At 43.2% G+C, this 18757-nt stretch overlaps 1 protein-coding gene across 1 annotated transcript in view; it reads left to right on the top strand.

The window, feature by feature from the left end:
* Positions 1–2703: 2703 nt before the first annotated feature.
* Positions 2704–18757, top strand: part of ITGA8 (integrin subunit alpha 8) — a 195742-nt gene continuing 179688 nt past the window's right edge. Inside the window, exons 1-3 of the mRNA XM_029955577.1 lie at positions 2704–2802; positions 6125–6173; positions 9053–9065. Coding sequence (XP_029811437.1) covers positions 2704–2802; positions 6125–6173; positions 9053–9065 — 161 coding nt within the window. The remainder of the gene's footprint in view (positions 2803–6124; positions 6174–9052; positions 9066–18757) is intronic.

The raw sequence follows: 18757 nt of genomic DNA, 5'->3' as shown, positions 1-18757 counted from the left end.
AGGAGGGGAGGGAGGAGGAGGAGGAGGGGAGGGAGGAGGAGGAGGAGGGGAGGGAGGAGGAGGAGGTCACAGCTGGTACAGAACAAAGGCCTGGAGAGAGAGGATTCCAGACTGGAGTCTCCGGTCCACCTGGCTAATGCAATCCTAGGTTCATTACTGAATAAGTACTGAAGATTTAACCACAATGCACTATACATCTTTATCACTTTGGGGGAGAGACCCGGAAAAATCTACAGTTCTTTGCTTAGTGCTCCCATTTCAGAGTAGGAGCTCAACCATTCACGAAAAAGCCTTTTGTTGAATACATGAGACACTACCCCTTCCTAAAAAGACTGGGTAGACCCTTCCTGTCTTTCTAGAGGTCACTGGTCATTTAACTAGAAAAACTTATGAGCTCATCCCATTTAATTCTATATTTGTATATGGAGATAGCACTAGTTATGTATGTTTCTATTTCTTAGTCCTTATATATGTATGGACATTTGTCCCTCGTTTCAGGAGCAAGACTACCAGGTACCATGAAGACACAAAGTAGATCTAGCATGTGATTCTTGCTCCCAAAGGACTAACAATCTAGGAACATGAAAGAAATAAGAAGTCAAGAGCTAAATAATGACAAAGTTAAGAAATAACTCAGTACTGGTGGTGACTGCTAGGGGAATCAGAGGGAGGACCCCTCTGGGGCTCAGTATTCTACAGTTTCTTTCCTACATGTGGGGAAATAGTATTGCTTTTTCTTACTGAGTCTTGCTGCTTGTTTTGGGTCTAGCCCCTTGAGCTACCCAAAGAATGGGTGCTGGGGAAAAGGTTGTGTGACCAATAGACACCCAAGAACTAGCACCTTTGAGAGGAATTGATTACATCCGATCATGAATCCAATCCCAAGAGTGTAGCGTTGGAGAAAGAAGAGATAGAAAACATAAGTGTGAGTGTGGCCATTGGCTAGAAGGCAAGAAGCCAGCTCTAAGTGAAAAGGTTTGAACCAGGGGTTGGGCATAGAGTCTGGGAACACCCCCAAAGCCAAACAATATAGTTTCAATAGCTTTTATTTAAAGCAATTGTCCCCTTGAGTTTTAGTGGGATGAGACACTTAGATACCACCTCCCACCTGCTCTGACTCTTTCCCACCTGGAAGGAAGGGGTAGCACTACTCAGTGCGAACCCTAATGTTCCCTAGAACACTGATGGGGGGATAGAAGTGTTCCCCCAACTACCTCTTTGACCCAGACCCTTCCCTGTAGCTGATTTTAATGCCATTGGATGCCCAGAACGTCTCCTAACACACACTTTGGGATCCAAAGTAGAGAAGAGAATCCTGAGTTTTGGTGATCAAGATGAACATGAATAGAATGTATTGGGCAGGAAGACCTTGAAGACAGCTTCTCTTATTACCTTGGAGTTTCAGAAGTTGGGGCCTTCCAGCAGCTGGTGTGGGAAGAATGTACATTGTGTTTGGAGGCAAGCCCAGACTCACAAATCTCCCTGACTCCCTCCCCCAGGGGCCCACCATTAGCTATGGAACTCCTCATGTGTGTTTAAAGATTGCTTCCTTAATACCAACCAGCTGTTAGGTTACCAATGGTGCCAGGGAGGGCAGGGGACCAGCAGGAATGGAACTGTGATTGATACAAAAGGGAGGGTTCTGGCCAGTGAGCTATGGTGAGTCATTACAACTGAATTCTGTCAGGAATATGCAGCGCATGTGTGTTTTTGTAAGGGGCTCTGCTCTGGAGTTAATATTAGAGGATCAGTTGATATAATCCACATGGCTGATCATCTGTATACAGTGGACAGATGGAACCAGTCTTGGAAGGTCTAGAACAGTCAGCTGTCTGGTCTGACAACAGAATCGCCTAGGACATTATAACTATAGATCAGTAGGTCTTCTCTACCTACTGACTCATAATATTCAGTCATATGTAATATGTCAGTAATATGTGGACCTTTAGCACAAAGCTTAAAAACAACTCTTTCTAAAACCTCACAAAAGTCATAGCCAAGGTGGTGAACTGCTGTTTGAGATTAATGCTTATAAAACTGGGAGACAAAATGAGGACTTAACTGCGATATTATGTGGTCAAAGTGTAGAAGTATTATGTGGACAGCTAATCTATGATATATGGGACCAGGTATCCTATGGAGCTGTTATCTTCTTAGCTAATCTGTGAATGTGTTTGAAGTTAGAAATTGATCATTTTTAAATATTTTAAAATATATACTCAGTCATGTAACCTTGTTTTGGTCAGTTTAGTCCAGCCAGAGAGAACACTTATTCCTAAGCAGTTCCTTCAAGGAAATTAAGTTGAACCAACAGAATTAGAGTCACTGTTCTTCTAAGTGACTCATCCCACTAAAACTCAAGGGGACAATTGCTTTAAATAAAAGCTATTGAAACTATATTGTTTGGCTTTGGGGGTGTTCCCAGACTCTATGCCCAACCCCTGGTTCAAACCTTTTCACTTAGAGCTGGCTTCTTGCCTTCTAGCCAATGGCCACACTCACACTTGTGTTTTCTATCTCTTCTTTCTCCAACGCTACACTCTTGGGATTGGATTCATGATTAGATGTAATCAATTCCTCTCAAAGGTGCTAGTTCTTGGGTGTCTATTGGTCACACAACTTTTTCCCCAGCACCCTTCCTGGGTTCCTGGGATGGATTATCATAACTCAGGCCCATCATAAACAGACCAATGGCTTGTAAACATGAACTATCAGAACAAGAAGAGCGACCAGTGGGAGCAAGGCTCTGCTCTGATGGTAATGAGGGGGAAGAACAGTGGAATGGTGGGCACTGCAAGAAAGGTGAGTCCCTGGAAAAATGTGACTACTGCAGGAAACATGTCAATTAATTGAGTCAACTTTTTCTGGATGATTTCCACAAGTGAAGCATGGAAAAAGATGGTATCTGAGAGAAATCAATCCAGGCTATGAGATTATTAACATCAGTTCTTCTGCCAGATACATACATCCCTATCCATGAAAATGGGTGCTTGGGTAGAACAGATGGTAGATAGTCTACTGTTAACACCACTTCCTTCTTTGACTACAATTTCCAGTAATTAGGTCACATTTCATTTTAAATTCCCTGGTGTTAAGTGCTCAATTTGATCAAGAGGAGAATGGGTTCCAATGGTCCCAAATTCTTCTAAATAAATCAGTCAATCCACACGTATATCCATTAGTTGGCAACATAATGTAATGTCATGGCAGACTTAAGGCCACTAAAAGTGTTGCTGAGTAACATTTAATTATCTTTATTTTTAAGTTTATCTATTTTGAGAGAAAGATAATATGTGCAGGGGGTGGGCAGAGAGGGAGGGAGAGAGAATCCCAAGAAGATTCTACACTGTCAGCACAGAGCCCAACTCACGAACAGGGCTCAAACTCATGAACCATGAGATCATGACCAGATGATCTCATCCAAAAACACCCTCACAGACACACTCAGAAGGCTTGACCAAATATATGAGCATGAAAGGCTAGACAAGTTGACACATAAAATTAACCATCACAATGCCAAGTCGGCACCCGAATGAACGTAGAAGACCACAGGTCCTCAAGGGTCATATTTAGGAGTGTTCTCCTTCCCCCCTAGGTTGTAGATGCATGGCTAAATGGAGGCACAGATGGGCCCCAAACCAAACCAAAACAAAAGAAAACACCAACCCAAACAGGATGATATTCATTCCCTCTGGAAATCACAGTGAGGGAAATAATGAGAAAACCCGATGGTCCTATTTGAAAAAAGTCCTTTTTTCCAGTGCATGTTAGCATAGGGTCCTGATTGAGGCTAGAGGGATAAGCATCATGTTCTCAATGCATTAAAGCAAGGTGTAGGCAGCGTTAGGATGAAGGAGGAGTGGAATCTCACACAGTTCAAACCCCCTCCACCGGATTATTTGCCCTTGAAGGCTTTGAAGGCTGTATCCCAGACTTTGGCTTGCCATCTGTTTTCCCAAAAATCAAATTAAAATACCTCTGGAAAAACTCTCAGTCCTATTATGGATCACGTCCACCTTTATGAGTTTCCCAGGAGCACACACAAATGACAGTCTATTGTGTACAAGAACTTGGCAAAAGAATACTATTGTGACTCCGTTCAGAGTCGTTAAGGTTACCACAGTCTCTCTATTGAAAAGTGATCCACACAGAGCCAGTAAAATCAACCACAGTAGCAGAGAAGCCACTGTTACTGCCACTGAGTGAGCTATGGTCAGGGGCCTTGTCCCACACTGGGGGCCTTGAAGTTAGGACTTCCAAGTTTGGCTCCAAACAAACCAACCCAGTTTCTTACAGTACTCGTAGGACTTAACGGAAATTAGAGCAGGCCTAAGAGAAATGAGGCAGGGGACAACGTAATGGACCCCCATCTGGACTCCCTCCAATAGATTGCAAACCCGAGGGTGGGGGCTTTGTCTTGTTCTCAGCCGAATTCTTCCCCAGAATCTGGGACGTAACAACCTGTGCTCAGCGAACATGTTAACTGGCCAAGTGACTGACTGATTAAATAAAGTCCAAAGCAGTTTTCCTCAAAGTACTGACACATCATCAGAGTGGTCAGAAAGGAATGGGACTGTTGGGTTTTGTTTTGTTTTGTTTTGTTTTTTTTGGTAGGAAAACTGGAATATTCTCAGGGTGATTAATTTTGAAATGAATGTATTTATAAAACGGCCACCATCTTTGCCATGCCTGCTTGTCTCTCTGTCAAGTGCGACCGGCATGGCACGTTTCCTTGGCACCTATACAACGCTCAGGGACACATCTGATAGATAATTATGACAGGCTAGGTAGCCCCCAACTTATTCATCCCTACAGCCCTTTCCCTCCCTAGCAGAGGGCAGAAGCTTCTGGAACATTTTACCAGGTTGCTCAATCTCCCTGGATTTTAACTCCTTTAGGGCAGAGACCACGTATCTCATCCCCAGCACTTAGCATATTGCCTGACATCCATGGAATGTGCTCAGGCGATGGTTACCCAATGCTTATGCTCTTGGTTCTTTCCTGCCAAGCAAGGAGATTAGAGCATGGTGGAATTTCAGGAAGCCTGTGATAACAGAAAGCTGGCGAAGTGAGCAAAGATTATTACAGTAGATAGCAGAAAGAATTAAGAGTAGCAGAGGATATTGACAGAGACATTAATGCTTGAAGAGGATTTACTACAATATTGAGTAGTTGGGGGTAGTCAGAAGACAAAAGGAAGATAGACTACCGGTGAGTAGTTACTCTGCCCAATGATAAAATATAGAATTACAATACACGTAAAAAGATGGAGAGCAAGAGAGTGGGTATCTAGAGAGATTCAAACAACAATCTTGAAGAGTTTACACAGTCTACTTTTTCATTAATGACAACCTGGAGCAAGTGTCATAATAAGAAATAATAATTTCATCATCTGGGAATATCATTAGCTTGGATAACTTACATACATATTTCCCTTCAGTAATATCTAAAATATAAATATTGTAATACTCTATGTTTATGTATGTTATTTCCAACATTTCTCTTTTATCAGCTGCTAAGATATACATAAAACCCCCACAAGTATATTTAAGTTTTTTGTCATCTTCAAACAGGAATTATTTTTAAAAAAAGGAATTTAGTCCTTTCAAATGACTAAGTCTTAAAGTCACCATTTTGAATGCTGCTGGAAAAATCTCCAGCTCTTCTCCAAACTTCTAACTATGAGAAGATCAAAAGGCATTTATAATGTATTTTATTTTATCGAGGAAGGGTTTTTGCTCACATTGACAAAATATATAGAAGATCTGTACTTAGGTTTGTCACAGAAAAATCACTGTGTACTTCCTAAAATAAAATTGAACTACATTAAAATTCACAAATAATAAATAAAAATTTTAACTCTGCTCATGTTTCAAAGAGAATTCAAATTTGGTTGCCTTGGAAAGGAAAATAAGATTATGAAGAGACCGTTTTACAGTGATGTTCATGTCAGATCAGTATACATCTATTCAATTTCGACTTCTCTTTCTGACGGTCGTAGGTGCTGAAAATTCTAATCTACAGAGCTCAGAAGTGTTCTGTAAAATCAGAAGATCCCAGGCTTGTGACAAGATTCACAATTGTATCCATTCTTTGAATTGAATTATGCCCTATCATTTCCTAGGTCTATGAAGTGACCTTAGACAAAACCTATATCCTTGATGTCCATGAAGGTAAGAATTTTTTAAAGTTTATTTATTTATTTGAGAGAGACAGATACAGCATGAGTGGGGGAGGGGCAGAGAGAGAGAGAGAAGGAAAGAGAGAGAATCCCAGGCAGGCTCCATGCTGCCAGCACAGGGCCTGACACAGGACTCGAACCCACAAAACCATGAGATCATGACCGGAGCCCAAACCAAAAACCGGATGCTTAACTGACTGAGCCACCCAGGCGCCCCGAAGGTAAGAATTTTTATTTATTTATTTTTTTTTACTGTTTTATTTATTTGAGAGAGAGAGAGAGAAAAAGAGAGCATGAGCAGGGGAGAGTCAGAGAAAGAGGGAGACACAGACTCTGAAGACAGGCTCCAGGCTCTGAGCTGTCAGCACAGAGCCTAAGCAAGGCTTGAACCTACGAACCGTGAGATGATGACCTGAGCCAAAGCCGGACGCTCAACCAGATGAGCTGCCCAGTCACCCCAAGAATTTTTAAACAGGAGAGGAGTCATGCAGCACCTGGGTGGCTCAGCTGGTTAAGCATACAACTTGATTTCGCTCAGGCCATGATCTCATGGTTCCTCAGATCAAGTCCTGTGTTGGGCTCCAGGCTGACAGTGTGAAAACTGCTTGGGATTTTCTCTCTCTCTCTGTCTCTCTCTCTCTGCCCTTCCCTCTCTCTCAAAAATAAATAATTTTTTTTTTAAAGAGAGGAGTCATAAGCAGAGACCTTAGGATTTGCCTATTCCTACCCATCAGTGACTTTCTCCACACTACTCTGCTATGTCCCTACGGAAGAGCCAAGAAGGACCTCAATCCCACTGCATCCAGGGAGAAGGACAGCCACCCAGTGTGGTCTGAACCATTTCACCCCAGAAGCACCATTAACAGCACGGTTAGGGTTTGGGGTATACTGTTCCATTACAAGGCCATTAGGAACAAATGAGGTGGCCTGGCTTTTTGACACTCACATGTGTTCCCATCAAAAAATACGTTCCAAGTTCCAGACAACTCCTAAAAACTGGCTTTGAGGGCACAGTCTTCCCAGAGCCTAGGCGCTGCATGTCTATGAAGTTATACTTACATTAGACATGAATTTCACCCCCATTAGTTTTAACAGAACAGGGCAGAGATCCAGATAGATTTTCTTCCTACGGGCATCAACATATGATTTATGCCCATCTATGTCCCAACTGTCAGAGACTGTGGTTAATATTAAAAAAAAAAAAAAAAGAAAGAAATGGAAGGTAAAAGCTCCTAACCACTTCTGTTTTTACCACTAGAGCCAAACCTCTATTTTCTTAATATTTTGTCCTAAGAGGAGAGTGGAAGGCTGCTGTTTTCACTATGTTATTCTATGGGCATCCTGGGCCAACAAGCTAATAGGGAAGTTTAAAGCTACGGCGATCTCTTTCAACAGAGACCTCAATCCTCTCCAAACTGTGTCTTCCCTATTTGGTAAAAGTCTGTGCTGCATCTCAACTGATTCTTGGTTAGTTTTGGTCTTGCGTCCTCAGAGGGTGATATCTGTACGGAACATTACACTGGACATGGAGGGAACATCCTTGGTTGTGTGCTCAACTCTTAGATAGAAGGCAACGTCCTGTGCATTTTAAAGTCCTAATCACATCACGATTATCTTCCCTCTTAGCTACTGGTTACCGAGAAGGAAGCTGTGCTTTTAAATTTACTGGGTAGGATGTGATTCACTGAAGACATACAGGCTGACGTCTTGCCTCTCACATTATTAGAATCTAGTGGTGTCTCATTGTCCCACCAAAAGGACAAATTTTCATCACAGCAAGCTTTCTGTGTTTGTGGTGGCAAACCTCCAAAACAGTGCTGTTTGGCAAAAACAGGAGTGTTTTTAGCAACAAAATCCAAGACAATTGTACGCTACAATCGGAAACGAGCATGTTGTGGGCCAATTAACTAAGCATCTGTTACATCTGGCCCCAAACTGTTAACTCACAGTCCTGATTATCTTCATGTGTGAAACCTAGTAATCACTGGGCTACGTGGATTTCATCTTTTTTTCCACCTAAGCGAGATTCAAGTTTGTCTGCAAAAGTTCTCTGAATGTTCGAAGCTTTCTAGACAAGTTCGTGTGTTTTGTTTTTTTCCCCTAGTTTCTAGCGAAATCTGTTTTGAAAAATCTACTTATTTAGAATATATATGCCTAATATAAAAACTATTTGTATCAGATGGCATGAGTTTCAATGAAACTAAAACTGCAACTCAAAGTGACTCAAACAATAAAAAGTATTTACGACTCACATCACAGAAAAGCTGAGAAGCCAGGCAGATGGAAGGCGTGGTTCAGCCAGAACTCTGGCTCCATTTATCTCTGCTTCTCCCGGTGCCTCCTCCATGACGCCAGCCAGCAGCCATGAGGGCAGGTGCTTCCTCCTTCCTAATGTGGAGGAGAAAGGGGCTCACAATTGGTTTATACCCGAGTGCTAACCTCACCTCTACCAATCATGTGGCCAGAAAGATGTTACGGGCTATCTGGCCAGCGCCAATCAGAGCCTACCCTGTGGTCCATCCCACCTGAAATGCCTAAATACTCTGTAAGGCGGGTGTCGGAAGGTAGAGGGGGTGCGAAGTCCCCCATAGAAGTGGGAAGGAGAAGGGATGGACGCTATGCTACGTCAGCAACTCCTGAATGCCAATTGCATCCTTAGAAAAGAACTTCTTTGTCTTTTTGGAATTATAGTAAAGAGACATTACAGATACATATATTTGAAGCAGCATACACGTTTTTAGGTTAAAGACAGAAACAAGACAGTATTTTCCTACTCCTAAAGAACATTTACCAATATTTATAACGGTTAGGGATCTGAGTGTTGTGGAAACGGCGCCCTTGGATTTAAATTGCGTCTCCATCACTCACCAGCTGTGGGAATTGGGTAAGTCAGTTAGCATCTGTGTGGCAGTAAACGAAGATAACAATAGTGGCTACATCATCGGGACTAAGTGGGATCAGGCTTGAGGCAGTACCAAGAGCTTCGTGACTGTCGCCCACCCATTGGACTGCAGCTTCTAGGCGGGCGGGGACCCCACCGGCTCATTTCCTGCTGTAATCTCAGCGGCCTACCCAGCACAACCGGTTGATAAACACCTTGGGAAATGAGGAGGCGATCCCCTCTCCTCTGTCTCTCTCAAAACGTAAAGAAGAGGAAAGGGTTAAGAAAACTAGAGGCCAGTACAGCTGGAGCAAGTTTTTGGTTGAAAGCCAGCACTAAAATCCAGGAGGAATGGGTTTGGAGTGGTAGATTTACTTTGAGTGCTATTGGAACAGCACAGCTGACAGGGTCTGGAAGGGAAGAGGTAGACGTGTTTGTTAAATCCCACAGCACGGGCTCCTTCCTTTCTCTTGTTGTTTTCCTTTGGAGTCTGAGAAGCAGAGGATGAAGTTGGATCATCTGGTTCAGTAACATAATCTTAAAATGAAAAATCTGGGAGTCTCTCTGTGGGAAAAGGGAGAACAGGGGGATTCAAAGGAAAAAAGACAATAGAGGATTTAATCCAAAACATCTAAAAGCAAATCCTGTTTTCAGGAATGTTCAGAGATTCTCCACAAAGGGAGAAAGAAATTGATGACTAAGGGAGAGAAGGATGAGGCTGTGGAGACGTCTCACACACAGGGACTGCACAAGCATCTTTAAAGTAGATGTGCAGGAGTGCCTGGAGGCTGAGTCCCTCAAGCAGCGGACTCTTGATCCCTGCGCAGGCCATGATCTCTCAGTTGGTGAGTTCGAGCACTGTCTTGGGCTCTGAGCCTGCTTGGGATGGTCTCTCTCCTTTCCCCTGCTGGTGCATGCTCACTTTCTCAGTCTCTCAATAATAAATAAATAAACTTAAAAAGAAAAGTACGCCTGCAGGAATTCCTCATTCATGCAGATTCACGTGCTCCATTTTGAGCTGCCCCCCTCCCCGCCCCCAGCCTTCCCGGGTTTCTGCCAGGATGTGTGGCACAATATTAACTGCAAACACGGGTGCCGCTCAGTGAGGACAAACTAAACTCTCCTTCCAAGAGAAAGCAAATAAAAATTCACTTTGCGGGAGGAGCGGGCGCCTGGGTGGCTCAGTCGGGTGGCCCCGCTCTCTCAAAAATTAAATACAGGGGCACCTGGGTGGCGCAGTCGGTTAAGCATCCGACTTCAGCTCAGGTCATGATCTCACGGTTCGTGGGTTCGAGCCCCGCATTGGGCTCTGTGCTGAGCGCTCAGAGCCTGGAGCCTGCTTCAGATTCTGTGTCTCCCTCTCTCTCTGCCCCTCCCCTGCTCGTGCTCTATCTCTGTCTCTCAAAAATAAGTAAACATAAAAAAAATTTTTTTAATTAAATACATAAAAAACATTTTTAAAGAACCTCATTTCGGAATATTCAGAGAAACAATGTAAGACAGAAGCTATAGGAAAGATGGAACAAATATGCAATTTTGCATGTTTGTTTTACATAGACCTTTTTATTTTTTAATTTTTTTAATGTTTACTTATTTTTGAGATAGAGAGACAGAGTGTGAGCAGGGGAGGGGCAGAGAGAGAGGGAGACACAGAATCTGAAACAGGCTCCAGGCTCTGAGCTCTCAGCACAGAGCCTGAATGCAGGGCTCAAATTTGTGAACTGCAAGATCATGACCTAGCCCAACCAACTGAGCCACCCAGTCACCCCTAAATAAACTTTTTAATTTAGAATAGCTTTAGATTTACAGGAAATTTGTAAAACAAAATAGTACAGATTATTTCTGCATAATACTCGTGCCCAGTGTCCCCCATTGTTAAGAGCTTGCATGAGGGTATCATACATTTGTCCAACTTGCCAACCAAATTGATGCGTTACTAACCAAAGCTCACACCTTATTCAGATGTCTTTCGTTTTTACCCAGGCCAAACTAAAATTAAAAAAATGTTTTTTTAAAAAGGAGATGAGAGTGGAAAAAAACAATACTTGAAAACATAATAGCTAAGAGTTTCTTTTTAAGACATTAACCCAGAGATTCAAAGTAAAAATTTAAAAGTACTGAAGCATAAATTTTTAAAAATCACAACTACACATATCACACTAAAAACAGAACTTTTGACTACCCATTGCCATTGCCTTATACCACATTACTTCTTTTGCATTTAAGTTTTACATAATTTTAAAAGTTTATTTACTTGAAAGAGAGACAGAGACAGAGCACGCATGGGGGAGGGGCAGAGAGAGAGAGGGAGACCCAGAATACAAAGCAGGCTCCAGGCTCTGCACTGTCAGCACAGAGCCCAACATGGGGCTCAATCTCACAAACCTGTGAGATTAGGACCTGAGCCAAAATCAAGAGACGGATACTTAACCAGCTGAGCCTCCCCAGTGTCCCTATATTTCTTTTCATGTGGGCTCTCATGTAGGTTTATACATTTCAACTCTGAGTCCCCATAAATCTTTGTGATATACTGTTAGTATCTTCATTTTACAGGTGGGGAAACTGAGGCATAGAAATGGTAAGTAACTTGCCCAAAGTCTTACAGGTAAGTGGCAAAGTGAGGCCACGAACCCAGATATCTGGCTCTGGAATTCATGCTCTTAATGCCTAAGTTATACGCGGCCTCAACACGTATGAACTAGTTTTCAAAGAGACTCATACCATGACTGAGCTGACAGCAGAAATTTAGGGTTCAAGAGAGAAATGTTCACTATGTTTAGGTTTAATCTCTCACCTTGCAAGAGTGAGAAGCAAATGCGTGAGATCACACAGGGACTCAGGACTGGCCAATAATCCCAACATTATTATTAAAAGAATTACAATTTAGAACCCATCTCTTTCTGGATTACCATTATTTCTCTGATTTTGTATGATAATAAGCAGTGGCCAGTTTTTCAGGGATTTTACAGGAAGTTACTCTAAGATCTACTTTGAACAAGTCCTCCATGCCGACCAGTTGGAAATTGGGCTAAGCATAATCCATGTGGTTTACTTTTCTCCTTCCAGTAACGCTATTTGGCATCTTTCTTTTTTCCTTTATGAGGGTATTTGAACTTTCATCTGCTGGTTTTAATTTAACTTGTCATATTTCTATTTTTTTGTGCATGTGCCCGGAGGCCTTTGGGAAAAGGATATATTTTTTAATAAGTCAAAACAATAAAAACCAGAAAGGTCACCCTAAGTCAATTAGTCACGTTTTAAGCAATCTAAGTAGAAGACCAGAAATTCACTTCCAACCTTCAAGTGGTTCTCTTGAAGGCTGAGAAGACTGGAAATAGGCGAGGGCATTCCTGAACAGATGGAATTGAAATGATCAAGGCCACGGGCATGGGTAACTCACTGCTGTGGTAAGGAGGAGGCTTTTATGTAAGTTACACAGATGACAAAATACACGTTAGGAGCGCTGAATGCCCTAACTTGATTCTGTGTACACCAGTGAATTCTGTGAAAACTGACCTTTTCTTTTTTTCAAGTTTCTTTATTTTGAGAGAGAGAGAAAATCCGGGAGGGGCAGAGAGGGGGGGAGAGAGAAAATCTCACGCAGGCTATGAACTGTCGATATGGAGGCCAACATAGGACTCGAACCCACGAGATGTGAGATCATGACTTGAACCAAAATCACAAGTCGGATGCTTAACTGACTGAGCCACCCAAGAGCCCCTAAAATTGACCTTTTCTAAGCCAATGGCCCCAGACAAGCCATAGGATCCCCTGTTTTCCAGATCTGTGTAAACAGAATTATAACCATATATTTTAGAAAAAAATATTTTTAATGTTTATTTATTTTGGGGTGGGGAGGAGAAAGAGAAAGAACAAGCAGGGGAGGGGCAGAAAGAGAGGGAGACACAGAATCCGAAGTGGGTTCCAGGCTCTGAGCTGTCAGCACAGAGCCCAACGTGGGGCTCCAACCCACAAACTGCAAGATCATGACCTGAGTGGAAGTCGGATGCTTAACCCAACTGAGCCCCCACACGTCGTGACTGTATATATTGTTTTAAGTTATGGCATAAAGAGTCTGTTTCTTTCTTTGGCTTGTCACATGGCTGTATTCTTTGAAGAATAGTATCTCATATCTCTTATCCACCTTATATTTTAGAATATAAAATATTCACCCCATTATCCTCTAAGCACACCTTCTTAGTTTTGCTCCTGGCGCTTATCGGTTTATGCATTAATTATATTGTTACCAGGTTGCTAGCTCCTCTGTCACCTACCTCCTCACTAGATCACAGGCTCCACGAAGGGAGAAACTCCGTCTCGTTAGCTCACGATTGTATCTCCAGCGCTGACACATTACCTAAGACGTAGCCCAAGCTCGTACTTGTTGAGTGGTTAACCTTCCTTCCATCCTTTTTATCTCTCTTCTTTTTTTCTTTCTTGCCTAATGATTTGCAAAGCGGTAATCAGCGGGGGGAGATGGTGATGACTGTAGGAGAGATCAAGTCAGTTTTGTAAACCACCTTAATGAATAAAAAGGCATCTATCAACATGGTTGTGAGATTAAATCATTTTTCATGAGAAAATTCCATAGGATCACAGACACTAGGGGGCAGTAGGCACACTTGTAGGATCTTCCAAAGGCCGAATAAACACGGCAATCCTGCCTGGAGTTTAAAATACATTCATATTAATAAACCAGATGCCCCAGCGTTCCCCTCCTCCTGCAGTTGGAGGTCTTTCTCCATGACTTCGCACGTACTTCAGGAGAGAGTTGGTGCTTTACCTGAGTCCTTCAGCCTCCCCCCAAGAGCTCTATGAGGAGGTGTCTGGCTCCTCCGGGCCATCGCTGCTGTTTCTGGCCCAGGAACCCAAGCCTTTGCTCCTTCTTTTTGTCCTGGGTCCACGGGAAAGCCTCTGCCTTCACGTCCTGGTGCAATGACCTACATGCTTGTGTCCCTCCAAATTCACATGGTGAAGTGCTGGCTTCCCTGTGTGATGGTATCAGGAGCTGGGACCTATGGGGGGTAATTAGGTCGTGAGGATGGAGTCCTTAAGAAGGGGACCAGTGTCCTCTGGAAGGAACCCCACGGAACACTCTCCATGCAGCCATGAGAAGAAACAACAAGAAAAAGGCTCTCTGCAGCCCAGCCTGGTAATGGGCTCTCACCAGAACCCAGCCATGCTGGCAAACCAATTTTGGACTTTCAGCCTCCAGAACCATGAGGAATAAACTTCTGTTTCTGATAAGCCACCCAGTCTGGGGTATTTCGTTTTGGTAGCCTAAATGGACTAAGACATCCGGCACATGCACAGGTGACCCAAAGACTGGCGTGGTAGTGCCCCGAACCACATTAAGGTGTTAACCTTATTGACATTTAATCATAACCACAAGCCCCTTGGATGTATCCCGACAGCCATATTTGGCACTGGAGACTTGGGTGCCAAACATAAGCTCTGAGAGAACTGGACGTCCAATTGCCAGAAGTTTGCTTTAGTCACTTCGGCCAGTAGTAACCTAAGAGTAACCCACCTCACCAACCCATCAGACGAACGTAAGTTGGATTCTGGAGCAAAAGGTGTCCCTGGGGCTTTGCCTCTCAGGAAGATTTCTCTATGCCCAAATGTCAAGGATTTGAATGAGCAAACCCTTTTTTCCCTAGTTACCTTCCCTTTAGAGGAAGACCTGTTGTATTTATTTTTATTTTTGTTTAAAGCAGAGCTGTATTTAAAAGGCTCATTCTAAAAAGAGATCAAGTCAGAGTCTGTTTTTGACTAGTGGGAATTTTCCTTCAGTGAAACTATTCGCTATGTTTGAAAATATGCCAACACCGGGGGGTGGGGGGTGGAAGCAGTGTCTACAGCGCTTTTAACTTAAAATCAGCTGGTGGAGTGGTGGAGGGAGGTCACAAAAGAGAGCTGCAAACAAAATTATCAAAAAGATAATTACCATAGGGAGATCTGCCCTCCAGGTATGGGAACAGAAAATTTGCAGACATAAGCTTATGTTAGCAGAGACACTTAGATTTCAAAGTTTGCCCCCAGTAACTTTAACTGACCAGTTTCTAGTATTAGTTGTTTCTAATAATGCAGAAAACCTGAGCACAGTTGAGCAAAAGAAAAACCCAAGATCACCTCAATTACCCCAAAATACAAGATGAGATTGAAAAACTACCATTCATTTTTCAGGGGTGCATTCCTTTTTAAAGGCTGATGGAACCTTCAAGAACACATTGTTATTACATCGCCTTATTTTGTAAATGGTTTAATTGACATACTGAAAGTGTGGTTGTATGAATGAAATAGCCCTGTGGGGACTCTCCTACCCCCTGATTTGAAGGCAGGATCCCATTTTATCCTTTAAAGAAATAGATTTAAACATAGTAAGAATAACACTTGGTTATTAAGTTACAAATGTATTTAGTTTTCTGTTAAAAAGTATGCACTAATGGTCAAATGTTAGGGCATCTCTATTTTTAAGTACTCAGTACATGGCTGCAACCCAGAGATCATTTTTTCCTGTGGTGCTTTTTACTTATTTATTTTTGGAGAGTTTGGGCCAAATCCGTTCCATCTTTGACCTTTGGGTTCTTTTCTTTTTTAGGAAAACAACAATGTATACCTTTCCCAGGATTAAACATACACACATACTCACATGCACGATAAACAGTTCCCAGACTTGCTTTTCTGACAAATAAATCACTGCTGGTAGATCTTTAAAACGTCAAACTTCTCATTCAGCATGAGACCTGTCTCTGTCCATGTGTTTCTTTCACAGCACCCCAGGCCTTACTGATTGGCACGCTCCCTCCGGTCACAATAGTGAAATGTACAAGACACCTACTCAGACTTACCCTGTCCCTGCAATCATTGCAGGGTTTTTTGTTTTGTTTTGTTTTGTGGCTTTTTTTTCCCCCCTCTTCTGTCTTCTTGGGAGATTTACTGCTCTCCCAGGCTCCTGGCCTCCCAGGGAGGTCAAAGAGCTTCCACTCTTTCAATACCAGGGTGCCACCAAACCTTGTTCCAGGACCTCTTGGAGAAGTATTCAGCTGCTTTATGTCACCTCTCAATCACTACTCACAGGCATGCCCAAAAGATCAGCCCAGAATAGCTTATTAAGTCTAGAAAGGTGACTGCCCATTGTTACCATAACTTAAAAAAAATCTTACAGATCTAATAGCATGAGGAACTGGTTTTGATATCTGACCTTGCTCTGTAAATGTGTATATTGTTGCATTTCCTCAAACCTGAAGGCCCTCATCTATAGACTGGAAATTGACACTATTAAGAATATAGGCTTGTTGCATAAGGCAAGAACAAGTGTGTATGAGAGAAGAGGAACAGTGTATGAACCCAACTGTACGGCAATGAGCAGAATTTTCTTTCCCTACCTACTCTATCTTGCATAAAAAGAAAAAGGTCGGGGTTTTGTACATAGAGTAGCTCCCTCACTGCGATCTGTTGAAAGTCAGCCTTCGACACAAGGGGTAGGAAAAAAGAAAAAGATGGAAAAAAAAAAAAAAGATAAAGAATACGCTGGAAATACTGCAAACCAAGGGGGTATCCTGGTGATGTGCTGTTATATAGAAATCAAGGTATTTTATAATATACAGCTACTTCTGCCCACTAAGTCAGGATGGGAGCCAAGAGCTCGTCTAAGATAATGTTAATACTTTCTCCCAATTTAGGTATTGTTTTCCTACCTAAGACTTGCTACAATATGAGGAATTTCCAAATTTCAGCATGTCCTTGTCAGCAAATAAGGAGTTGAGGTTACACCCTGGTCTTAATGTTAGCAACTGCACTGAATTTGCCCGTGTGTATGTTGCATATAAATTACTCATTGAGATTTACTACAGGGAACATCACTTTTATTAACATTGTAACCTGACCAGAGTTGCAGACTCCATGTCCAACACAAATGGACTCTTGGACTGAGAAAAAGTTCTCAGCCATCTCCAGCCATCTACTCTTTAAGTCCTTGTCTGGGAAAGGACAATCCAGTTAGGACATTATCCAGATGTGATGATTTGCCAGGTAATCGGATAGACTATTAATTTTTTACTATTTTTACAAGGGATAAGACAACAAGGATGATGACATAAAATTCGAATCAATCTATCACGTGAGGTCTGATGTGACCAAAGAGGGGAAGTCCAGCTTTTCAGTGGACTCAGAGTGTTTTCTGTGGATAGCCTCCCAAATCTGCACTGCCAGACTGACTACTGCCTGGAATGGATGCTTCCAGAGCCTCTGGGGCTGCCACACCAGTAACTCAGATTCAAGGAGTGCAGCTTCTGACTCACCATGTGACCCCATCCTCTCCTTGCCCATTGTGACAGTTTGTATGCTTCCCTTCTAAGTGGATACGTTTCGACTCACCTTCGACTCTCCTTCACTTTCATTCTGCCATTAATCTTTGACCTTTTCCCTTCTCATTAATATGGTGGCCTTCCCTTCCCTTCCTTCTTTAATCAGGTCCAGGTCCCCGTCACCCATCACATCTGGGCAATGGCTTCTTGGCTTTCCTTTCCTTCTAACAACAGCCACGCCCCTCCGCCCCCGTCCCGCCCCCTCCCCCACACCTCCTTGCCAGTAAATGTTTTGAATCCCGGTTTGTGGGTATGTCATGCCTCTGCTCTAGAACTGGCTCTCTTAAGGCTCAATAAATGTTCCTGTTTCTAAGCTCCTCTGTCTCCGGGGAGATCCATCCCTATTTCCTGCCACTCCCTAACCCTCTCTTTTATTCCATCCCTTACACAATACTTTCCTCCCAGCCCGGTGTCCCTAATACTTTTTTCTCAACGTTTCAGCCCACAATGCCTAAATCCAAGCCTCCTATTCCAATTGCAGCCCAAGTATGCATCTGCCACCAAATCACCTTAAAATTCTTTGGGAACTGCTCACCCCTCCTCTCTCTACACTTCCTTGCTTTTTAGCCCCAACCCCACCGAGGTTAACACTTAATCGTTCTGTTTGGCGCATTAACTGTGCTTCCCCAAAAAGAGTGCGTGTTATGTAAAGGTCTAGACCACGTTTCTCTCTTCCCCCTCTTCACCTACTTATTCTTCATTCCCTCCCCCCAAACAGAGGGCACAGAAAGAGATCCATAATGTCCCTGCTTTGGAACTGAAGTCTGAACTCCTATAGTTTCCAATCTGTACCTTTTATCCTCCCCCACCCCAGGGCAAATCGTAAATTCGAACATTTCTAACTTTGTTACTCTTGATCACAATTACACCGGGCCATCGAAGATTTAGTATCAAGTCGTTTACATGCCCCGTGGGCCTTTGAGAAAGACCTAAATAAAGTCTCGAGGTTTTGTTTTCTAGTTACCTCTGCAGGGAGGAAAGGGGATGGGGGTGGAGGAGGAGAGTATTGCTGGATTTAAGCCCTCAGCCACTTAGGAACACGCATGGACCCTGAGGGGTCATCAGGCTGCAGAACCTCTGCAGAGAGACTCTCCTGGCTTTATCTCGCCTGCTGGTGGGGTGCGCTGTCACATGATTCCATTCGGGAGAAACTGGAGCTTACCCTCGTCCCATGCGGGGGAGGCACTTCTCCCAAAAGCAATGGCCTGAATTGGCATGTGCGAGGTTCAGATCTTCGTTAAGATGCGACTGCGGGGGACAGCCAGGCGGCCGAAGCAGGCGCCTGGCGCCGGCCTCCAGCAGGGGCGCGGGCGGCCGGGAGGTCCC

Source organism: Suricata suricatta, chromosome 10, assembly GCF_006229205.1.
Source record: "Suricata suricatta isolate VVHF042 chromosome 10, meerkat_22Aug2017_6uvM2_HiC, whole genome shotgun sequence".
In the NCBI taxonomy this organism is placed as follows: domain Eukaryota; kingdom Metazoa; phylum Chordata; class Mammalia; order Carnivora; family Herpestidae; genus Suricata; species Suricata suricatta.
This window is presented reverse-complemented; position numbering and strand designations above follow the sequence as displayed.